The 23710-nt window shown below is 58.2% G+C and overlaps 1 protein-coding gene across 5 annotated transcripts in view; it reads left to right on the plus strand.

The window, feature by feature from the left end:
* The first annotated feature begins 996 nt into the window (after positions 1 to 996).
* The window catches only part of UBTF (upstream binding transcription factor), a 32543-nt gene continuing 9829 nt past the window's right edge, over positions 997 to 23710 (plus strand). The window contains exons 1-15 of one of the 5 annotated variants that reach the window (XM_037886848.2): positions 997 to 1137; positions 1402 to 1477; positions 6545 to 6687; positions 12836 to 13011; positions 13539 to 13622; positions 14629 to 14784; positions 16240 to 16304; positions 16990 to 17110; positions 17494 to 17604; positions 17954 to 18084; positions 19156 to 19297; positions 19843 to 19884; positions 21477 to 21590; positions 21882 to 22037; positions 23372 to 23527. In XM_037886848.2, coding sequence (XP_037742776.1) covers positions 6630 to 6687; positions 12836 to 13011; positions 13539 to 13622; positions 14629 to 14784; positions 16240 to 16304; positions 16990 to 17110; positions 17494 to 17604; positions 17954 to 18084; positions 19156 to 19297; positions 19843 to 19884; positions 21477 to 21590; positions 21882 to 22037; positions 23372 to 23527 — 1512 coding nt within the window. In that variant the 5' untranslated portion in view covers positions 997 to 1137; positions 1402 to 1477; positions 6545 to 6629. The remainder of the gene's footprint in view (positions 1138 to 1401; positions 1478 to 6544; positions 6688 to 12835; positions 13012 to 13538; positions 13623 to 14628; positions 14785 to 16239; positions 16305 to 16989; positions 17111 to 17493; positions 17605 to 17953; positions 18085 to 19155; positions 19298 to 19842; positions 19885 to 21476; positions 21591 to 21881; positions 22038 to 23371; positions 23528 to 23710) is intronic. The other 4 variants (XM_037886847.2, XM_037886852.2, XM_037886851.2 and 1 more) reach the window with 4 other exon arrangements.

Raw genomic sequence — 23710 nt, forward strand, 5'->3', positions numbered from 1 at the left:
CCCCAAGAGAGCTCATAACACTTAATTGCAATTTTTTTTTTTTTTTTTTGGTCTGTAGGAGCCGCTTGCTTATTGGGATTGCCATTAATTTGACAGGCAGATCCCAGACAGGGGATTGGCTAGCAGCAGATGACGCCCATAACAACAAAGGTGGAGTTGGAAAAATTATATTAAAAAAAATTGAGGACGGGGGGGGGGAATGAAAAACTCTCCCTTCACCCGCCCCCCTCCGGCTCTGAAATATACAAGTGTCAATTTCACGGTATCGTTAACAAATCCAGCGGTTCACCCAGTCCGGGAGGAAAGTGTGAATTTCACTCTAGACCTGTTTGTGCATTTCCTGGTGCAAGAGACACACCACAAAACTCCCCATTTTCTTCCTCCGTCTCCTTCTTCCCCGTGAGCCTGTTTACAACGCAGCCACTTGCCGTTTAGTTCAGCTTCCTTCTTTTGCGTTGGTGCAAATGTCTGTCCCAGCCCCCGGAACCGTACAGAGAAAAGCTGAATTTTATTTCTGGGCAGAGCTGGAACTTTAAAAAAAAAATCCAACAACCCAGGCCCTCTTTCTGCGTGCTATTCGAGGTGGGTTGTAGAGGAAATCGACCATTTGAATTGTTGGGGCTCTTGTTGCAAACGCCTGAAGAGGATTGTTGCAAATGTAAGCTGGTTTTTTTTTTTCCCTCCCTTCTCTTTCCCTGTCTCTCCCTTCTCCCTCCTCCTCTCTTCTTTTGGCTACAGTGTTGCAAAAGCAAAGAGCAATAAACACGCACACACAGAGAGAGTGAGAGAGACAGACAGACAGACAGGCAGCCCCGTAAGAGCCAGAAGAGAGAGTTAAAAGAGGAGAGGAGAACGGTCTCTCTGACAATTCCGTTTAGGGAGCAGATGGAAAAGTGGAGACTTGTGAAGGGCTGTGAGGTTGGCTAAGGATCCAGGAGCGAAAAGAGCCCGGCTGATTGGAAGAAAAAAGCAGAGAGATGGAGGCGGGGGAAGTGCAATCTCTCTGCGGGGACTGGAGCGAGTCCACGCCCGGGGCCAGCGCTGCAGAGCTGGCTAGCATTCAACCAGCGCTCCCCAGCTAAAAGCACCCAAAAAAAGCAGCCCCCAAGTTCCTTCTTCAGCCTGGCTGATTTGCAGGTAGGTGCATTTTGGAAGGGGGGAAAAAAAACCAACCCCACAACCCACGACCTCCAGCAGTAAACGCGCCCGATGCAGCCCCCTGTTGCAAGGGAGGGCGGGTGGGAGAGACGGATCAGGGGGAGGGGGGAGAAGGCACGATCCGAGGCAACGCTTGCTGCACCGGGCTGCTTTGCTGCAGCAGGAGCGCATGTGGAGCTCGCCATTAGCCGACGCTCTGGTTCGCCATCTGGGGCTGGAGGAGGCGCTTTGTTTCCTCCACAGGCTCCGGTGGCGCGGTTGGCTGCAGCTGCTGCTTCTCCCCCCCGGTTGCAGACTCGGCTGGTGCCCGGCTGACTCGGTAAGGAGAAGGCGATCGGGGGCCGGAGGCAGCGGGCCTCGGGGTTTTTTTGTGCGTGGTAAAGCGGGGAGATTTTTGCGCTGGCTGCCTGGGCAGATCGAGGCGGATTTTCCACGCGCTCCGCAAGCAGGGGGGGAGGCCCGGGGATCTCGCCATGCAGGAAGCGGCGGCTGCATGAGCCTCGGCGTGCCCGGGCATCGGGGCTTACAAAGCGGGGTGGGTGGAAACCGGGCTGCTGCGGAACCGGACCCCCCTGGAGCAGCCGCGGCGGCGGTAGGGGAGGGGGAACCCGCCAGCCCGCCGCCGCCTCGTGTGCGCTGCCGCCCGGCGCTGCCGCTCCGCGTGCAGGGGGGGACCGCACGAGGGGCTGGAGGGGGACGCGGGCGGCCCCGGCCGGGCGGCTCCCGGGGCGGCTGGCGGCCGGCGGCCGGGGGGAGGTTTCCAGGGCTGGGCGGTTGTTTGTTCGCGTGTTTGTTTGTCTCCCCGGGGCGGTGAGTTCCGCGCCGGGGCCGGTGAGGTCGCCGTCCCCGCCCGGCCGCCGCCATCCGGTGCGTGCCCAGGCTGGTTCGCCGACCCGCCGGCCGGGCGCCGGGCTCCGGCCCCCCGCCGGGCCGGGCTGGGCGGTGCGGGGCTCCGGCGGGCCGGGCTGGGCGGAGGAGCGGCGCTCCCCGGGGGTCGGTGCGGGGAGGACGCGCTGCCCGGACGCCCCCAGCCGGGCATCCAGCGCCGCGGCGGCGCCCCCCGCCTCCGCCCCTGCCCCCAGCGGCTCCGGCGCGGCGAGTCCTGCCCCCGCCCGCCCCCTCCTGCCCTGGAGCCCTCGGGAGGCGGCTCCGCGTCGGCGGCCGCCGAGCGCCCCGGGCCGGAGCGGGGCGAGCCGCGGAGCCGGCGGGCGGAGCCAGCCATTGTCCGCCCGAGCCCGCCGCGCGGGGAGCCGAGCCGGCCTGGCCCGGTAACCGGGCGGGGAGAGCGCCGCGGGGGCCCGAGCCTCCGGGGGGGGGCCCGAGTCTCCGCGGGGGGGACCGGAGCGGGGCGCCGCGCAGGCCGAGCGGCCGCGGGTCTCCCCGGCGGGCGGGGAGCGGGCGGCGGCGGAGCGATCCGGCCGCGGGGGCCGAGCCGAGCCCCGGGTGGGGGCGGAGGGGGAGCGGCGGCGGCTCGGAGGCGGCCGCGGTACCGGGGGGGGGGGGGGTGTCGGGGCAGGCCCCGCTCCGGGCGGCGGGGTGAGGCCGCGGCGCCCGGCGGAGGAGGCCGCCTGCTCTCCCCGGAGGGGGTGGGGGAGGGAGGCGCAGCTGCTGGCGCGTCGGTCCCGCCCGGCTGCCGCTGCCTGGAGGAGGAGGAGACTGGCGCTGGCCGGAGCTGCGTTTGGGCAGGGGCTGCGCAGGGCACGTGGGGATCCTCCCCCCCCACCCCGGCCTGCTCCTCCCCCCCGCCACCCCGGGGATCTGCCCCCCCCATCCCGGCCTGCTCCTCCCCCCCGCCACCCCGGGGATCTGCCCCCCCCCCCGTCCCGGCCTGCTCCTCCCCCCCGCCACCCCGGGGATCTGCCCCCCCCCATCCCGGCCTGCTCCTCCCCCCCGCCACCCCGGGGTTCTTCCCCCCCCTTCCCGGCCTGCTCCTCCCCCCCGCCACCCCGGGGATCTGCCCCCCCCATCCCGGCCTGCTCCTCCCCCCCGCCACCCCGGGGATCTGCCCCCCCCCCTTCCCGGCCTGCTCCTCCCCCCCGCCACCCCGGGGATCTGCCCCCCCCCACCCCGGCCTGCTCCTCCCCCCCGCCACCCCGGGGATCTGCCCCCCCCCACCCCGGCCTGCTCCTCCCCCCGCCACCCCGGGGATCTGCCCCCCCCCCCACCCCGGCCTGCTCCTCCCCCCGCCACCCCGGGGATCTGCCCCCCCCCCACCCCGGCCTGCTCCTCCCCCCGCCACCCCGGGGATCTGCCCCCCCCCCCCACCCCGGCCTGCTCCTCCCCCCGCCACCCCGGGGATCTGCCCCCCCCCCACCCCGGCCTGCTCCTCCCCCCGCCACCCCGGGGATCTGCCTCCCCCCCGCCACTCTGGGGATCTGCCCCCCCCCATCCCGGCCTGCTCCTCCCCCCCGCCACCCCGGGGATCTGCCCCCCCCCATCCCGGCCTGCTCCTCCCCCCCGCCACTCCGGGGATCTTCCCCCCCCTTCCCGGCCTGCTCCTCCCCCCCGCCACCCCGGGGATCTGCCCCCCCCCCCCACCCCGGCCTGCTCCTCCCCCCGCCACCCCGGGGATCTGCCCCCCCCCCCACCCCGGCCTGCTCCTCCCCCCGCCACCCCGGGGTTCTGCCCCCCCCCCACCCCGGCCTGCTCCTCCCCCCGCCACCCCGGGGATCTGCCTCCCCCCCGCCACTCTGGGGATCTGCCCCCCCCCCATCCCGGCCTGCTCCTCCCCCCCGCCACCCCGGGGATCTGCCCCCCCCCATCCCGGCCTGCTCCTCCCCCCCGCCACTCCGGGGATCTTCCCCCCCCTTCCCGGCCTGCTCCTCCCCCCCGCCACCCCGGGGATCTTCCCCCCCCTTCCCGGCCTGCTCCTCCCCCCCGCCACCCCGGGGATCTGCCCCCCCCTTCCCGGCCTGCTCCTCCCCCCCGCCACCCCGGGGATCTTCCCCCCCCTTCCCGGCCTGCTCCTCCCCCCCGCCACCCCGGGGATCTGCCCCCCCTTCCCGGCCTGCTCCTCCCCCCCGCCACCCCGGGGATCTGCCCCCCCCTTCCCGGCCTGCTCCTCCCCCCGCCACCCCGGGGATCTGCCCCCCCCTTCCCGGCCTGCTCCTCCCCCCGCCACCCCGGGGATCTGCCCCCCCCTTCCCGGCCTGCTCCTCCCCCCGCCATCCTGGGGATCTGCCCCCCCCCCCCATCCCGGCCTGCTCCTCCCCCCCGCCACCCCGGGGATCTGCCCCCCCCCATCCCGGCCTGCTCCTCCCCCCCGCCACCCCGGGGATCTGCCCCCCCCTTCCCGGCCTGCTCCTCCCCCCGCCACCCCGGGGATCTGCCCCCCCCTTCCCGGCCTGCTCCTCCCCCCGCCACCCCGGGGATCTGCCCCCCCCTTCCCGGCCTGCTCCTCCCCCCGCCACCCTGGGGATCTGCCCCCCCCCATCCCGGCCTGCTCCTCCCCCCCGCCACCCTGGGGATCTGCCCCCCCCCCATCCCGGCCTGCTCCTCCCCCCCGCCACCCTGGGGATCTGCCCCCCCCCATCCTGGCCTGCTCCTCCCCCCCGCCACCCTGGGGATCTGCCCCCCCCCATCCCGGCCTGCTCCTCCCCCCCGCCATCCTGGGGATCTGCCCCCCCCCCCATCGCGGCCTGCTCCTCCCCCCGCCACCCCGGGGATCTGCCCCCCCCCCACCCCGGCCTGCTCCTCCCCCCGCCACCCCGGGGATCTGCCCCCCCCCCATCCTGGCCTGCTCCTCCCCCCGCCACCCCGGGGATCTCCCCCCCCCATCCCGGCCTGCTCCTCCCCCCCGCCACCCTAGGGATCTGCCCCCCCCCATCCCGGTCTGCTCCTCCCCCCCACTACCCCAGGGATCTGCCCCCCCCCCATCCTGGCCTGCTCCTCCCCCCGCCATCCCAGGGATCTGCTCCTCCGCCCCAATCCGGCCTGCTCCCGCCTCCCCCCATCCCGGGGATCTGCCCCGCCAATCCCGGGCTGCCCCTCCCCCCGCCTGGGGATCTGCCCCTCTCTGCGCCTGGGGATCTGCCCCCCATCCCAGCCTGCCCCTCCCCCCTTCCAGGGATCTGCCCCTCCTTCCGCCCCAGGATGAGCCTCCCCCCCACGATCCCAGCCTACCCCCACCCCCCGCGCGCCATCCGGGCCTGCCCCTCCCTCTGCCCCGGAGGTCTTTCCCCCACATCCTGGCCTGCTCCTCCTCCCACCTGGGGATCTCTTTCCCCATCCTGGTCCGCCCTTCCCTCCATGCACCTCCCTCTGCCCCTGAGGATTTCCCTCTCCTCTTGGCCTGCCCCTCCCCTGCCTGGGGAGCCCTCTGGTTCCCCCACCATGATCCCGACCCAGCCCCAACTCTCGTGCTTGAGATTCCCTTTACCCTCCCCCATCCTGCTCTTCTCCTCCTCCTCTGTCTGGGGATCCCTCCTTCCTTCCCTCCCCATGATCCCAGTCCAGCTCCTCCTCCCCAGTCTGGGGATCCCTCTGTCTCTCCCTCTGCCATCCTAGCTTGCTCCTCCTTCTGCCTGGGGATCCCTTTGCTTCCTCCCCCCCCACCCCCATACCAGCCTGCTGCTCCTCCCCCTCCTCCTGGGGATCCCTCTCGCCCCCCCCCCCCCACGTGATCCTGGTTTCCTCCTCCCCCTGCCTGTCTGTGTCTATGTTTCCCTCTCCCTCAGCTCAGCCCTCTCCCCCTCCATCCTGGCCCCTGGAGGTCTTTCTGCTCCCGCCCCCCACAATACCAGCCGTCTCCCTCCCCTTGCCTGGGGGTCCTTCTGCTGCCTCATCACAGCCCAGCCCCCTCCCTCGATCTCAGCTCCCCCATCCTTCTGACCCCCATACCTGAGGATGTCTCCCATGCCCCTGCCCAGCGCCCCCTCCCCATTTGTTGGGAGGAGTTTCCGGGCTCTCTGACTTATGGGTCTATGAAAAGGGGTCGGGCTCCCATTGTTTCCCCCTGTCTCTGGGGTTGGCCTTCCTCTGGGTCCCCCTTCCCACAGGGGAGAGGAGGAAGAGGTCAGGAGTTCAGGGTGGGGTCCTCTGCAGTGTGCATAGAGACAAGGATGGGAGGAGTCTACTGGAGGGTGGGGGCACGGCTAGACCTTCAGAGTCCCACTCCTCCATGCTCTAGCGCTTCCCTCAGCTGGAGGAAAGCAGGGCCCTTGGACGCCTTGCCCCGTCCTTAACCTACCCAGCCTTTTGGCAACACGATGCAATTTTTCCGGGGAGCAGTTAGCTGAGTTCTCCTGGCTCTTGTTGCGATTGGGGAAAGGGTCCCTTTTTAATTCGGAGAAGAGGTTTCAGCTCCACCGTTGGGATGGTCCGGAGACCAGGGAGGACAAGTTTTCTGCAAGCAGAGTTTATAGCTCTGGTTTCTGTTTGATTTTAGAGTGAAGCTTGGTTGATTTAAGGTAGTTTGAGAGGCAGCAGGAGAGACCCAAAAAGGGATCGCCCTTGGGTCAGACAGGTGGAGAATGAACGGAGAAGCCGATTGCCCTACAGACTTGGAAATGACAGCTCCCAAGAATCAAGGTGAGAGCAGCCCTGGTGCCCAGGCTTTCCCCCTCTGAAAGGGATCTGTGCTTTGAGATCTTCTGTGTGTACCCGCCCCCCAAAATCCTGCAAAGATCTGAGCCTGAGTAATCCCAGTGAGACTACTTACGTGTGTGTGTGTGTAGTTAAGTACTTGTATGAGTCTTTCTAACAGCGTTTAAAAATTAGAAAGGTGCCTTCGTTGTGATGTAATAAAATGTACCTAGCAGTTAGAGCAAATCCAGAATCCGTACGTGGAGTTGACCTTCAGACCGTGCTTTCTGCTAGTCCTTTCCTGGGGCCGCTCAGTACAATTATTTAACCTTTAAAGGGGCCACTAAAACTGGCAGAGTTAAGGCTGATGCTCCAGCCCCACTCCGTGCGGTTGTGGATGGAGAAAGGGGCCTGGCTGACTAGTTTATGGATGCCAGTCAGGAAATTCAAAATCGAGGCCAACTTTGATTGGTTGGGTGTCATGATTGTAACGTTCAAACAAAAAATACGGGATCCGATCCATACCTGACGTGGTCGAGTGCAGCTTCATTGACTTTGCTGGAGTTGCAGCTGTTCACATCGGGGCTGGATTGACTCAAGCCTCCACCTAGAGGCCCCCAGCTCCTAGGTAATCCAATTTTCAGTTTGGGTTTTTTTTTTTTTTTTTAAAAAGTGGGTTTAGCCCCACACACGTACAAATCCGAGTAGAAAAAAGCGTGTTTGGATAGCCCTTAGCACAGTGTGAGCCTGGGCCAGGACTAGCGCTCCTGGGCGCTACGATACCGCAAATAAATAATAATAATTCTCACTGATACGGTCAGAATCAGGCTCCCTGTGTTAATTTTGCCCTGAAAATGGCTACCTTGAAGCGCTTTCAAAAGCCCTTGGAAAAACATAAAGACCAATACTGGACCCACCCCCACCACGAATGATGAAAGAGCCGACTCCCATCCATTCCTTGCACACATAACCAAGCTCCCTGTGAATCCTGGGGACTAGAAGGCTGCCAAATCAGAGCCCAGAAGTTGTAGCTGTGCAAGCTAAGATAGTGTCATGGAAAATCAGATCCCATGCTTCAGGGTGTGGATCATCACACGTAGGGAGCTGCGGAAATTCTCCCTGCAAAACACACCCACCCGCCCACCCACGGCAGCCCATGTACATCATTGCTTAGTTGGCCGCTGCATTCCGTCGAAGCATCTGATATAAGGCACAGTTTGCTCTGGGGTGGTGGATCTGATAACGTAGCAACACAAAATGCATATCAATGAGCCATGCGGGTCTGTCGGGTAGCTCGTTTGATTAACTGTAACAGGTGTAGTGCGGCTGTGAAAGGGAAATTGTCAAGATTGGACAGACACAGAATTTAGCCGACCTTAAAATCACATACACACACACAGCCCTCCTCCCCCTCAGTCTGCCACCAAAATGGAGGTGAATGGAGGCTAAATGGGGAGTGCTTTGAGGGGAGATTCTGCAGCAACAAATCTAAGGGGCGTGCAAGGACTTGGGGACGTACAAAGATCCTGCTTTCTGAACCAAATATGCCCTGGTATAATCAGGTAAGTTTATTTCAATGCCCTAGTAGAATCAGGTGCATTGATTTCAGTGGAATTGCGTGCATTTACACAAGGACTGGCGTTGGGTGGTTGAGAGGAGCGCAGGATTTCTGTAGTTTCCATCAACTGGCCGTTCCCAAGAATGGAGCAGGGAAATCCATTACGGTGCACCCCGGAAGCCAGATGCAAGAGGTACACATGAGGTCGGCTTAGGCCTCACTATTGTCCTGTTAACGTCTGCTGTGTGATATTAAGGACCGTGGTTGGCTCTTTGCGTAAAACTCTTGACGCTGATGGGTGCGGATTGAAAGCAGTATATGAATGTAAATGTTACCTTGATCTGGAATTTGGAGTCTAACCAATATATTTTAACATGTAATTGATTAAAATGGTAGGCAAAGTTCACAGCTGTTAATTTTCCAAATGCTGAAGAGATCAGATTGTTAACAGCCAATGTTTAGGATGGCCAGCTCTGAAAATCTCAGGAGATCTGAACTTTTAATTCCCTTTAATTTTCATGGGAATTAGGTGTCCTTATCCCATACAGGGCTTTGCAAACCTCAGTTTTATCCCATGTTGAGGGTAAAAATTCTGCAACCCTTCACTTAAAATCAAAAGCCTTCGAAAGGTGAGCTGCATAGTGGAAGGTGGTTTTGAATAGAGGGTCTGATCAAGCTTTCACTGAAATCAGTGGGCAGCTTCCCCACAGGCTTTGAGTCAGAGCTGAAGTACAAATCTTAGAATATAGAAACAACACAGAAGACTTGGCAGAGAAATACCAAAAACCCATGTGCTTGTTTTCATATCTTTACTTGCACCCTTTGTGAAAATCCAGACTCCTCCAGGATTTGCTGGGCATGCCCAGGAATGCAACTTTGTGGACAAAGTGGGACTTCCATAAGATTCCCAGTAGCTGTGATGTCCCAGAAACTTCCGTTTAACTTTACTGTAGAGAGAGATATTTAATTAACGTTTTCTTCCCTATAAAAACTCCACGGCCTCCCCCCCAGGCCACAGCAACTGGTTTTCTGCCTATAAAAGCCAGGGCCAGCCTTAGGGGGCAGCAAGTAGGGCAATTGGCTGGGGTCCCACACCACAGAGGGCCCCACAAAGCTAAGTTGCTCAGGCTTCAGCTTCAGCCCCAGGTGGTGGGGCTTGGGACAAGCAGGGCCTTGGCTTTCTGCCCTGGGCCCCAATGAGTCTAATGCTGGCCCTACTGGGTGGCCCCCCCTAAAACCTGCTTGCGGCCCCCCAGGGGGCCTCGGACCCCTAGTTGAGAACGGCTGATCTGCACCATCCCTGGCGGGGGCTTGTCTAGCCTGTTCTTAAAAACCTCCAGTGACAGAGATTCTGCAACCTCCCTAGGTAATTTGTTCCAGTGCTTAACCACCCTGACAATTAGACCTTAGGAAAAACTTCCTAACTTATAAATCTCCCTTGCTGCAATTTAAGCCCATTGCTGCTTGTCCTGTCCTCAGTGGTTAAGAAGAACAATTTATCACCCTCCTCTTTATAGCAACCTTTTGCGCACTTAAAGATTTTTATTGTGCCCCCTCTCTGTCTTCCCTTTTCCAGAGTAAACAAACCCTGTTTTTTCAGTCTTTCCTCATAGGTCCTGTTTTCTAGACCTTCTGTCATTTTTGTTGCCTCTGGATTTTCTCCAATTTGTCCACATCTTTCCCAAAGTACGATGCCCAGAAGTGGACACAATATCCCAGTTGAGGCCTTAACAGAGTGGAAGAATTATCTTGTGTCTTGCTTACAACACTCCTGCTAATACATCTGAGAATGATGTTTGCTTTTTTTGCCACAGTATAACTCTGTTGACTCTCATTTAGTTTGTGATCTGCTATAACCCCCCCGATCCTGTCCTGCAGTACTCCTTCCTAGGAAGTCATTTCCCATTTTGTATCTGTGCCAGTGATTATTCCTTCCTACTTGAAATACTTTGCGTTTGTCCTTATTGAATTTCTTCCTGTTTATTTCAGACCATTTCTCCAGCTTGTCAAGATAATTTTGATTTCTAATCCTGTCCTCCAAAGTGCTTGTAACTCCTCCTAACTTAGTATTGTCCATTAAGTTTATAAGTGTGCTCTCTGTGCCATTATCCACATGATTTATGAAGATGTTGAATAGTACGGACCCAGGACAGATCCTTGTGGGACCCTACTTGCTATTCCCTTCCAGTTTGACTGTGAACCATTGATGATTACTCTCTGAGTACAGTTTTCCCAACCGATTGTGCACCCCCTTAGAGTTGGTTCGTACAGGCTGTATTTCCTTAGTTTGCTCATGAGAAGGTCGTGTGAGACAGTATCAGAAGCCTTACTAAAGTTGACTTGTATCACGTCTACCGCTTCCCCCCCAAGCCTCAAGGACTGTTACCCTGTCAAAGAAGGGTATTAGGTTGGTTTGACATGATTTGTTCTTGACAAATCCATGTTGACTCTTACTTACCGCCTTGTTATCTTCTAGGTGTTTACAAACTGATTGTTTGATTATTTGCTCCATTATCTTTTGGGTACCGAAATTAAGCTGACTGGTCTGTAATTCCCCGGGTTCTGACTGGTCTGTAATTCCCCGGGTTGTCCTTATTCCCCTTTTTATAGCTAGGTGCTATATTTGCCCTCTAGGATCTCTCCCGCCCTTCATGAGGTCTCAAAGACAATTGCTAATGGCTCAGAGATCTCTTCAGCCAGCTTCAGAGATCTCTCCATAGATTCAAGGGGACCATTCTGATCATGTGGTCAGATCTCCCGCATAACCCAGTAGTTCTGTGCGTGTGTTGATTGCTGAGAGAAACAACCAAGGAAGAGAATGACGTTTAACTGTCTGCTTCTCCAGGGTGCAGTCTCTCCCAGTTTTCATTCGTGTACATCCTCACTTCGAGCTCTGAATCCAAGCCTGCCTTCTTGTGAATTGCATGTGGGTTATGCAGTCCATTTACCCGCGTCAAGGGCCAGTGCTCACGAAAGAGGGAGTTAGAATGGAAACGGCCGCTCTTAAAGCAGTGGCTTCAGAGCACACGGGTTAGCCTGCAACACACTGCTCTCTGCAGATGTGGATAAGCGAGGCCCCTGTTGTATTGTGGGAGGGGGTGTTGGAGGTCTGCTCCCCACTGCACGCAGAGTAGCTCTTCATCTGCTGAGGCTGTGCATTGTAGCCCCTGAGCGTTGATGTCTCCCTCACCCCCTGCTCTCTGGGGCGCTCAGCGGGGATCACTCTATAATGCTTAGATTTTTCAAGTCAGTATTTGCAGGCCTCTTTTCAGGGCCTGGGGAGGGGATGGGGGAATTGCTTGGGTTGGTTCGAGGGCGGGGGGATGGGATAAAACTGAGCAAAGGAAAACGTGGGCTGAATGTCAGGAAGAAAACCCATAAATAGTGGGATCTCGGTGCCCCAGAGCCATTCCCCAGGGACCTGCATTACGTGGGTCCTTTTCCCCTTTGGCTCTGACTTCTGTCAGCCGAGGTGCTGTGGGAGCATTAGAAACAAACCTTCCAAGCTCCTAGCTGTGCATTCTGCCCGGCCTCTCAGCTGCCCCCTTCGCCTCCCTCCCTGGGAGCTTCCTGCTTCTTCCAGCGGGCAGCATGCAGGTTTGGTGATTGCCCCCCTACGCCGGCCGGCTGCTGCTGAGCATCTGCCTGGCAATGCAGTAACACAGAGCAATGGGGCTGGCCCTTAGACAGTCTTAGCGGGGGAGTGGAATTTATCTCTGTCCAGGGGGCAGAGGGGAGCCAGTTTGTGCCTCCCCTATTCAGAAGGCTGCAGGGGCAGGTTCCGGTTGCTCTAACTGGTGTCCCATGGAGCTTTGCCAGGGTGCAGAGTAGCCGGGTTGTGAGAGTGCCATGGTCCCGATGCTCCTTTAGAACTGCCCCTGCACCCCGTCCTCCTGTGGAGCTGGCTCTGCTCCAGCCATAGGGGCTCCCTGCACTGGGGGACCACGACTGTGGACCTCTGCTAAGCTCTAGTATGGCATAAACTGAGCTCTTCCGAGCCTCTGGAAGTGCTGTAGCCATGGCTTTCCAGTGCCCCTAGGCCTCCCTTTTTAATTTGGGGGAGGCTTCCCGGGTTTGCCAGCCTGCTGTGCAGAGAGAGCTAAAAACATCCCTTGGAAAGAGAACATTCTTGCAAGAGGCCATCAGATAAAGTCTTGCCTTATTGTGTCAAAGAAACAGCCCTCAGCCCTTGCATAGTAATAGCTACCAGCTTGTCGTCTGTGGCTTTAAAACCAAAAAAAACCCCTCTGGCTCATGCCGAGTGAAATTTTGGCCTGAGCTGGGAAGTTTTGGCCTTTAGAAGAGGATGGAAATATCGCTGGTGATCACCCTAATCGTCCAGTCTGTCTGCATTACAGTGGAGAATTGCCTGCTGGGATCTGTAGTCTCTGCATGCTGGGCTGCTGTTCTAAAGGGGAGGCTGGTTGCAAGCTGGTCAAGTCTGGGTGCTGGGGTGCTATCCTGCTTGTGGCTGCATTGGGTTAAAGGGCTGGAGCTCAGTAAAAAGCTTCCATGCAGAGCTGTGTGTCCTCCAGCCTCAGGGAGGGCCAGCTGGCTGCGATACAGTTTCGATCATTTGTTTTCTTCCTTGCTCAGACCGTTGGTCCCAGGAGGACATGCTGACCCTGCTGGAGAGCATGAAAGGCAACCTGCCCTCCAACGACGGCAGCAAATTCAAAACCACTGAGTCCCATCTGGATTGGGACAAAGTGGCCTTCAAGGACTTCTCTGGCGAGATGTGCAAGATGAAGTGGATGGAGATCTCCACCGAGGTAACCTCCGCGCGTTTGACGTGACGACCGTGGACTCTCTCCTGAAGCTCGTGCTATAGGGCCAGGGCTTTGTGTAGCACAGGGGAGTGAGTGGGCTGAACAGGGGCGTGGGAGCCAGGAATTCCCGAGTCCCCTTCCTCACCTACCTAAACAACCAAAGTCTGATTACCCAGCCACAAGACTTGGGTTTTTCAGTCATTTGTGTTAACTTTCTCCCCCAGCTCTGGCTCAGCCAGTGGCCCACTGTGGGCAAGTCCCTTCCCCTACTCTTTGCCCTATGCCCCTCTGCAGAGGGGGGATGACACTCACCTGTCTCCCAGGGATGCTTGCGGGAGGGCTCAAACCATGAGCCACAGCATTATTATTGAAGTGTCGAGGGTTGTAGGGTTTAGCATCAAAGCGTTCGGCGCTGTACAAATTGCAACGCTGCGACCCCCGCACCCCCCACGGCTTGTGATCTGTCGATCTGTTATCAGCGTGGCGCTGTTTGATCTGTCGTCGGAACTGATCCCTGCTTATTCTTGTAGGTGAGGAAATTCCGAACGCTGACAGAACTGATCATGGATGCTGAGGAACATGTAAAGAATCCTTACAAGGGCAAAAAGCTCAAGGTAGGTAATCAGGACGGGGCCAACAAATGGGGTCTCGTCTTCCACCCTGTCCAGGCTGGCGGATCTCAGCAGGGGGCAGCAGAATTGCCTTAACCATCGTTTGGAGGAGCGGGAGTTGTCTTCTGTATTGGAGTCCAATAAAATGCATCACATGTCAAGTCTCCCGTATGTGATATTCTCTGGCAGGGAAATAGACTAGTTGATTTACTGGGCCATTCCAGGGCTAACTCTGTGGGGAAAATTTTGCTTCATTCTGACAGATAACACTGACGTGCTTCCCAAGGCGTGGAGGATTAGTTAGCTAAAGTTTGTAAAGCCCGTTGGAGGTGGAAAGCTCTGGGCAATAGCCACATATGGTGACCATGTGAACTGCATACAACAGGCATGGGTGTGTTGTTGATAATCTGTGTCTAAGTTTAGAGCAGGGGGCCACGAATTGGCTCTGGGAGGCAACGTGGTCTAGTGGCTACAACACAAAATGGGAGTCAAGACTCCCGGGTTCTAATTGACTCTCAGCGTGCGTCAAATCACTTCCCCATTTTGTGCCTTAGTTTCCTTTTCCCCATCTTTAATACGACAACAGTACCCACCTCATGAGAGGGGCCGTGAGGCCTAATTAGTGTGTGTAAATGGTTTTGGAGAACCTAGGGGAGCCTCTTGCGGCCTTGATAAATCTGAAGGATTGTTATTTATCTGTCTTAGGTACTCGTATGGGTCCCATTACCATAGCACGGAGCACCTCACAGCCTGCTGTGTGTGTATCCTCACAACCCCCGTGAGGCAGGGCAGTGCTGTTCTCCCCTCTCCCCCGTCACAGATGGGGAACCGAAGCACAGACAGACTAAGTGACTTGCCCCAGGTCTCATAAGGGGTTTGTGACAGAGCTGGGAACTGAACCGGGTCTCCCAAGTCCCAGGCTGGTGCCCGAACCATTGGGCCATCCGTCCCCTTACAGGCACATGGTGTGCATAGGGATGTATTTTTTTAATTGTCCTCTTTCCCTCAGAAACACCCCGATTTCCCCAAGAAGCCCCTGACACCCTACTTCCGCTTCTTCATGGAGAAGCGAGCCAAATACGCCAAGCTGCACCCTGAAATGAGCAACCTGGATCTGACCAAAATCCTGTCCAAGAAATACAAGGAGCTCCCCGAAAAGAAAAAGGTACGTGAAGCTACAGAATGTGGGATTTGGGAGCTTCTCTCTCTTGCACGCACGCACTCGACTTAGGAGCTGATCCTGTGCTCCATGCAGCCAGATCCCCCTGTAGTCAGTTTTGGGGCGGGGAGGGGGCCTGGACAGGCTCTGGAGTCTGCCCACACAGGATTAGGGTTCAGGTGGGCCACAAGTCCTTAGGACAGGGCATGTTCAGGGAGGCAGTGTGACCTGCTGGATCGAATACTGGGCTGAGACACGGGAGCCGTGATTTCTATTCCTGGCTCAGCCGCTGGCCTGCTGGATCACCTTGGGCAAGTCACGTCACTGCTCTGTGCCTCAGTTTCCCCCGTCTGTACAATGGGGATGATGACACTGACCTCCTTTGTAAAGCGCTTTGAGATCGTTGAACGAACAGTACTATAAAAAGAGCTAGGTGGTATTATATGTTTAAACCTTTTGTGCTCTTAAGATTCCCTTCCCTTCCCCCCGAGCATTCGGTATTTCCTAGAGTCTGGGATCTGTGCGGGGTGGGGGGGAGGGTGTATGGTGAGGAGATGGGTGGTATCCAAGCTCCACCCCCTAATTTTTCCACTGAAATCGTCGGCAGTAAAACGGTTACAACGTTAATTGATCCTCATTAGGCTTCAGGGATAAATGTGCGCCCGGCACTCCTCGGCCAAATGAGCTCCGGGTCCAGGCTGCTCCTCTGGGGACTCAGTGACACTGCCCTGCTCTAGGTCCCCCGGGGAAGGTTTGCCCTGCAGTCGGAAGAGGTTAGGAACTGACCCGTTGCTGTGACAGTTTAAGATCTTCACGTGAAATGTTGGCTCCACCCAAGAGGTCAGCCCTGGCTCAATCCATCCCGTGCCGTGACCCAGCGGCCGCCCCAACCCAGCGGTCACCCACCCGGCTGGGTCAGACGTTCCATTGGAGTGGCAGCTGCATGCGCCATTCGCTTTATGTTCAAGCCCTAACCTGTCCCCGCAGACGCCTCGGTGCTAAACTGTGTATCGACGTGACGTGGGACAGCGATAAACATCCCCTCCGACTACCTGGTGCCAGGGCCTTGTGGCCTGAAACCAGGCCGCGGTCTGCTTTGCTGTAGACAATGGCCAGGTTGGGATCTTTCTGTCGCTTCCCAGGGCGTTCAGTGCCCCATAGGATGAATGGGATTTGTGCATCTAACCCCCCTTAGGCAGCTTGGAAAATCTCAGCCCCTAGCTGCCGTTTCTGGGTCCGATCCTGCAGGTCCTGCGAGCTCTGAACTCCTATGGACCCCTGTAGAAGCCATGGTGCTCAGCGCTTTGCAGGGGTCAAACACTTCATTTGCAGGGCTGGCCGAGATGACTGGGCACCAGCCTCCCAGCACACGGGACTCCCCTTCCTCTGCTGGGCAGCTGTACAGAGGACTCCGCTGGCTCCCCGCCCCTGTTAATGCCCCATCTCCTTTGTCCCTCCCAGATGAAATACATCCAGGACTTCCAGCGGGAGAAGCAGGAGTTTGAGCGGAACCTGGCAAGATTCAGGTAAGACACCGACCGGCCCCGGGGCGATCTCTAGCCGTGTTCGTCCCAACTAATCGGGGATGATGAGCATTTCCGGGTAACACCCACAGAGGGAGGAGCCCTTTGTGGGGGGTACAACGAGGAGGAACAGCACAAAACAGGGGGTTAACAAAAGGAAAGGAAGGCTGAATCGGAATGGTTTCCTTGGCGCTCAAGCTGGGAGTCCTGGGGCCCTGGGCTGGGGCAGGCGGGTCAGGAGAAGGCTCTTTCTCTGACAAAGCAGCCCTAGAGTGCAGACATTAGGGAACCACCTGTGGGTCTATCTCCCATCAAGAGAATGATGGGGGCCCAGTTGATGAGGTCCTTAAATACATTAAAGGGATCCTGCTTTGGCCCCCCACTTCAGCATGGACTCGATCTCTTCTAGCTCCAATTCCTGTGATCCCCTGACTCTCTTCTTGAGCCTTTTCCGAAGCCACTAGGGCCATGATCCTCAAAGGCATTTAGGCTGCTGACTTTCATTAAAATCAATGGACGTTAGGAGCCTAAATACCTTTTGAGGTTCTAGGCCTCGGTGTGGCCCTCTTAGGTTCCGGGCCGAGATGTTCCAGTGTGGGACCCGGTTGATCAGAGTCTGTTTCTTCCTTTCGCTGCCTCTGACGCTCGCCCCCCCCCCCCCCCACCTTCTTGTCCTCGCTGCGTGCAGGGAAGACCACCCAGATCTTATTCAGAACGCTAAGAAGTCGGACGTCCCTGAGAAACCCAAGACCCCCCAACAGCTGTGGTACAATCACGAGAAGAAAATCTACCTGAAAGTGCGCCCAGATGTGAGTTCCTCGTAGAGATGTGGTGTCTGTGTGTGTGTGTCTTTACACCATGGGAGGAGGGGGAGAGAAGCCAGGGATGGGAGGGGGCCTGAAGGAAGAGGCTCCAAGCAGAAGTCCTGTGCTGTCCGGACAGAGGTAAGGGAATGGACACAGCGCATAGGGGCAGGATGGTGCAGTGAGCAAGCCCAGGATCGCTGTGTTTCCCAGAGAGGTGCCGAGCCCCGTTGCACAACCCAGAGCAGTGAGATCCCCAGCGCAAAGGCGACTCCCCTCCCACGTCCCCGCGAGCTCGGCTCGCTGCCCCGCCATCCCAGGCGGGAGAGAGGGCGGGCGGGGCCCGCATTTCCCCCCCTGTGCCCTCACCTCTGGCTTTGGGTTTTCAGGCCACCACGAAGGAGGTGAAGGACGCGCTGGGCAAGCAGTGGTCTCAACTCTCCGACAAAAAGAGGCTGAAATGGATTCATAAGGCCCTGGAACAGCGAAAGGAGTACGAGGTAGGGAACAGTCACCAGTTCCCCTCCATCTTCTCCCCGGCCCGACGGGCGCTACCTCCCGGCCACCAGCCGAGGGGCGTTCCGGGAGCCGGCCAGCCCCTCTCTGTAATCAGCCTGAGGGGTTGTTGTTGAGGGACGTAGGCCCCCTCCTTCCACTCATTGTGGGGCTAGCCCACAGCCCAGGTAGCTCAGAGCCTTCCACCGTAGAGCTTGGGATCCATCGCCTCTCGAAAGGGAGGACAGGTGGGCGAGGCATAGGGAGGTGACTGGCTTCTCTCCTCCTCCCCTCCCCGTGCTGGCGGGCGTCGGCTCGGCCCCCTTAACCCGCTGGCTGCTTTGCCGTCCACAGGAGATCATGCGGGATTACATCCAGAAGCACCCAGAGATGAACCTCGAGGAGGGCGTCACGCGCTCCACCCTCACCAAGGCAGAACGCCAGCTCAAGGACAAGTTCGACGGGCGACCCACCAAGCCGCCTCCGTAAGTCCCTTGCAATTCGAGGGTGGGGTTGACGCTGCTTTTTCTTGGGGAAGGGGGAGATCTGAGGCTTTCTATTCCTTCCCCCTTGTGGGTCCAGGGAAAGCAGAACTGGCAAAAGACAATCTGGGCCGTAGGCACAACCCTCCTAGCTTCGTACTCATGGCCCCACCCTCCATGGCTTGGCCCCACTGGGCCCTTCCTCACTCCAGCAGCTGGGCGTATCTGCTTGGGGGGGATGGTCAGACTACCTGCAGAGTCCTCTGCTGGTTGGGCACTGGCAGGGTGCTCCAGGGCGGTGAGTCGTGGAGTTAACACCCCATTGAGCTCCTCTGAGCTATCGTTCCAGGCTCTCTGCAGATTCAGGCTGATGTTTTACTTTCTATTTTATTTTTTTAAACGAGAGCTCAGCCTTGCTCTGTACTTAACATTTAGATAGACCTCACTGTCCCCCGGGAGTGTGGAAAAAATCTCACCCCTGGGCGCCCTAGTTAGGTCGACCTGACCCCTGGCGTAGATGCAGCTAGGTGTACAAAAGAATTCTTCCGTCAACCTAGCTGCCACTGGTCGGGGAGGTGGATTAACTGCGGTGGGCGGAAAATCAAGTAGGACGCGTCTGCTCTATAATGGCACAGCTGGGTGTAGGGCCTGTAGTGTAGACGTAGCCTCGGGTTCTGGGCAATCATGTGACTCCTGGGCATGGGCCCGTAATTTGGCCTTCAGTGACACTTCGCAGCATCCAGCAGTCCCAAATAGGTTGACAAGCTCCAGATTTTGGAGGCCAGATTATACCCAGAAATTGCTTCCCTTCTCTTTTGCTGCATCACTGAACTGCATCCTGCTCTGGAGTTGAGCACGGCAGCTGTTGACCAGCGCACAGCAATGCTGCCGGGGAGGCTGGGACAGGAGGTGAACCTGAGGAAGCAGGCTGGAATCCCCCCAAGTTGTTCCCCAGAGGGAACACCACTGGGGAATTGTCAATGGCCGTGTGTGGGCAGGACCCTCATCTGAAAAAGGGGGGGGCGGGGAAGGAGTGGCGACTCCTAGCGCCCCACGGCAACTGTCGCTTCACAGGAACAGCTACTCTCTGTACTGTGCGGAGCTGATGGCCAACATGAAGGACGTCCCCAGCACGGAGCGGATGGTGCTATGCAGCCAGCAGTGGAAGCTGCTTTCCCAGAAGGAGAAGGACGCGTACCACAAAAAGTGTGATCAGGTGAACAGGCCGGGGGCCCGCACCTCGGTGGAGCTGAGTTTGGAGGAGGGGGGGAGAACAGGTAGAAACAGCTGGTTTCTACGGCTGTATTGGCAGTTCGAGTGGCCGTGTTAAATCATCGATCTGGGTTTGAGCCCCCCCTGCCGTGGGCGCTGCCCTCTTGAATGGAGTGTGACTGGAGAAACAAGCACCAGGAGAGAAGCCGGACGCCTGGGTTCTGCCCACGACGCCGGGCGAGTCACGTGCCTTCTCTGAGCCTCCGATTAAGCAAGGGGTGATTAGAGGCTGTGAAGTGCTTAGAGATCCTCCAGCGGGGAGATGGGATTAGAAGCCCCGAGCACTGACTGTGGGCAAGCTCGGGGCCAGAGACTCGGGCCCAGGGACTTGTCTCTCTCGCCAGCAGTCGAGCTGCGCTGTCTCTGACACCAAGGCACAGATCCCTTGTGATTTTGCTGGGTGTTGGATTGGCGCGTGGGGATGGAGGTGACGTCTCTTAGTAACCGACTCTCTCTCTCTCTCTCTCCTCCTGCTGCTTTTTCCACCAGAGAAAGAAAGATTACGAAATCGAACTCCTTCGCTTCCTGGAGGTGGGTGCGCCCGGTGGCCCAGCTCATTCTGTGAGGGGGGGGGGGCCCAGCCAGCCTTCCCTTGGCATTTCATTACATGGCTCGTCGGTTTTGTTTTGCGTGGGCAACTGATTGTGTTGCACCGGTGGGGTGGGGTGGGGGGAGCGCTTTGTGTGCGCCAGGTCCTGTCTTTCTCTGCCGCGCGGGATAAAGAGGCAGGCATGGTGGTATCCCTGTATTTCCCAGGTGCAGCTCCGGCTGCCTCCGTTCGCTGGGGCGGATGTAAATCAGAAGTCTGTTCCTTTTTATATTGGGTCTTATCCCAGCCCCTTCTAGTCATGCATTAAGCAACTTGATTAATGGTTCATTCTCTCTCCCGTCTTCTCCCCGGGGGAGGATGGTGTGGGCAGCAGAGGGTTTGTTTTGGTAGGGTTTTGTTCCGGTGAATTTATCCAGGCTGCTAGAGATGGCCGTTCATTCCCCGGTCTCTGATCAGCTCCGGAGAAAGCTCCGTCTCCTGCATGCAGGAGCTTTAGTGGAGTCAGAGGAGCTGCTCCGATGTAAATGGGTGTGAGCGGACAGAGAATCCAGCGGGGTGTGTGTGTGATCCCCTCCCCCTTCCTCACCCCCCGCCATGCTTCCACCAGCTTCACAGCATGTGGGGACTTGGCCTTCATTCACCTGGTGGCGGGGGGACGGGCAGGGCAGGGCCTTGTTTTGACCCGGGAGCTACTTTTTCCAAAACATCTGGGAGCTGCTAGCCCCCGTGTTGTGTCTGGATGGGCGCGATGATTTTGTTTGCAAAAACCAAGGGTGGAAAACCCGACAAGTCTGTTTCCCCACCCGCTTCCCCCAGAATAAAGTTTCTTCTCTCCAGGGAAGGAGGAGGGAGGAGAGAAGGTCCCTCTTCGTCTGAGTAGGTGGGACAGGGACTGGCTCCGGTTGGAGCTGGTATCTGTCCATGCTGTGGGAGAGCCCAGCACCCCGAAGCACTGTGCTTAGCTGTCTCAGGATGGGTCCATTTTGTCTTCTGGTGTTTTAACCAATCTCTGGGCACACGCGCTAGTTCAAAACCTGGTGCCAATGCATTTGGAAAGTAGTACCTATAGCAGCAAACATTTCAGGTGGGGGTGTCCTTTTCCCCTCTATCCCTGGAGTCATAAAAGGGAAGCATTGTCTAGTGGCTAAATCACAGGCCCGGAAGTCAGGACTCCTGGGATCTGTTCGTGTCTGTGCCACAGATTCGCCGGGTGTCCTTGGACAAGTCACTTCCTCTCTGTACCTCTGTTTCCCCAGCTCTAAAATGGGCATATACATTTTACTGTGAGGAATTGGTTAGTGCCTATGTGCACCACTGCCCTCTAGTGGATATGACTGGAAATCCCGCACTGTGTCATAGGCCCGGTACAGCTAATGGAGATTCTCTAGTAGGCAGATTCTGGAGCAGGAGAATCCGAGGCCCATGTGGTTTGAGCTCCTCAAAGGCGTTAGTGAGATGAAAGCAGCAGCGTTGTTGTTACTCCATTCCCTTTTCGTTGGATTGTTCCTCCTTTTAAAACTCACCCACCCCTCTGTGGCGCTCTCTGACCCACCCGCCTTTGCTTGCAATGCAGAGCCTGCCCGAGGAGGAACAGCAGAGGGTGCTGGGGGAAGAGAAGATGCTGGGAGCGAACAAGAAAGGCGCCACCAGCCCAGCTTCCAAAAAGTCATCGCCAGACACTGGCAAGGTGAGGGGCTGGCTTCGGCGCAGGGGGTGCGTGTGCGTGTCGTGAGAGTAGAGGGACAGAGCCAGTTACTTCTAAACCAGCTTCAAGACTTCTGGATGGTAGCTGCTGAGCCAGCAGGGAAAAATTAAACCCATAAAATAAAGAACATAAAGAAATTCCGGGTTTTTTTTTTACTATTGGAAGCTGCTGCGGGATTTTTTGTGCCCTTTTTTTTTTTTTTTTTTCCATATTATATATTTATATATTTTTTTAACTCAACCCCACACCAAGACCCTTTGTGCTCTTCAACAGGCAGGTTCTGAGAAACCCAAACGGCCCATTTCTGCTATGTTTATCTTCTCGGAGGAGAAGCGAAAGCAGCTGCAGGAAGAGCGACCCGAGCTTTCCGAGAGCGAACTGACCCGGCTGCTGGCGCGGATGTGGAACGACCTTTCAGAGAAGAAAAAGGTTGTTAAATCAATGACACGCTCGTTAGACCCCTCGTTTTACAAAACGGCACCTCTAGCTGATTTGCCTCTCTGGAGAGCCCCAGAGGATGCCGGTAGCGTCCATCCCCTCTAGGGGGCGCCAGCAGTTCAGTCCCTGGTCACTCCCTGCCTGGCCGTATGCTGTCGTGATTTTCTCCATCGGGACAATCAAAGCTCCAGCGGCTGGCGCTGGAGCGTGGCACAAACGAATGGGTCCTGGCGGCTGCCCCCCTCCTCGGCAGTGGGGTCCTCGCATCTCTTGGGAGCGCCTTTGAGTCCATGCAGCCCAGGACCCGCTGTATGGAATGAGACCCCAGAACTAAACGAGCAGCTCAAAGAGATTAGAACTTGCCGGGATTAAACCCGGAGAGGTCTTGAGCCTGGATTTAAAAGCCTGGCGGGGGGGGGGGGGAGGGGAGTCGTGGTCCATACAGCCCCAGGGGGTTTAGGTCATGGCTGAGGGTGAGTGTGTCGGAAGTTATGCTTTGGCTGGAAGGTTTTTGGGTGTGGGTGTGTGTGTGGGTCGGGGAGTTATTAAGGGTGGGTTTGATTTTCTCTATGCCGGAGGTCCCCAAACTGTGGGGTGCGCCCCCTAGGTGGGCGCAGAGGAACATTCCGGCGGGGGGGGGGGGGGGGGGGGGCAGAGGCAGAGCTGGGGGGAGGGATAACACCCACCTCTGCTGCTGACCCCAGCTTCCAGGCCACATCCGGGGCCCCAGCTGCCAGCCCCATGCCCGTCCCCAGCTGCGGCCCCATCCTCGGCCCCCTTACCCATGTCTGTCCCCCGCTCCTGGGGCCGTGGCTCCGCTCCCGGCCCCAGCTCCGGGGGGTGGTAAAAAGTTCGGGGACCACTGCTCCATGCAGACTGTCTGGGGAGGGTGTGTGGACATGTGCCTCGGGGGCATGAGTTCTGGTGCCTGGCACAGCGATGGGGCGAGGAGAAAAGGGGCAGTGACCTATTGATCTGTGTGACGCCCTTTCTCCCCGGCCCCCATGCTCAAAACACCCTCCACGGCCAGTTCCAAGTAGGCTGCTGCAGGTCCCGTCTCTCTGCTGCCCGAACAGCGCTGGGAACTGATGGAGCTTGAGTGCAACCCCCCCCGGGGAGCCCCACACAGATCTAATAGCCCAGACGCTGCTCCCCCTCTCATCTCAGTGGGGTGAGGATGGGGAGTACATGTGGGGGGCCCAGCTCACAGGTACCCAGGTTATTTCATAGCTAGGACCGCAGGCGTTTGCCGAGTGGAGCCGGGCCGGGGGACTGCATTGGAGAGACGTGGGCCTTAAACTCCACCCTTCTGTGTGTCTGCTCAGGCCAAGTACAAGGCCCGGGAGGCAGCCATGAAGGCACAGTCGGAGAAGAAACACGGCTCGGACAAGGAGGAGCGCGCCAAGCTGCCCGAGTCGCCCAAGACGGCCGAGGAGATCTGGCAGCAGAGCGTCATCGGAGACTACCTGGCTCGCTTCAAGGTGAGGAGCTGGGGTGCGGGGGGTTAGAGAGAGCGGAGGCAGGGACCACCCACCCTCCGCACTCCCTGCCGGAGATGGAACGGGGACAGTCCCTGATTGCTGGCTCTGTCTCGGGGCATATCCGTTGCCTGAGTCACCTGCTCTCGCCGGGGGAGGAAGGGGTAAATATCACCAGGTCAGGGG

This window comes from Chelonia mydas, chromosome 27 (assembly GCF_015237465.2).
Source record: "Chelonia mydas isolate rCheMyd1 chromosome 27, rCheMyd1.pri.v2, whole genome shotgun sequence".
NCBI lineage: Eukaryota > Metazoa > Chordata > Testudines > Cheloniidae > Chelonia > Chelonia mydas.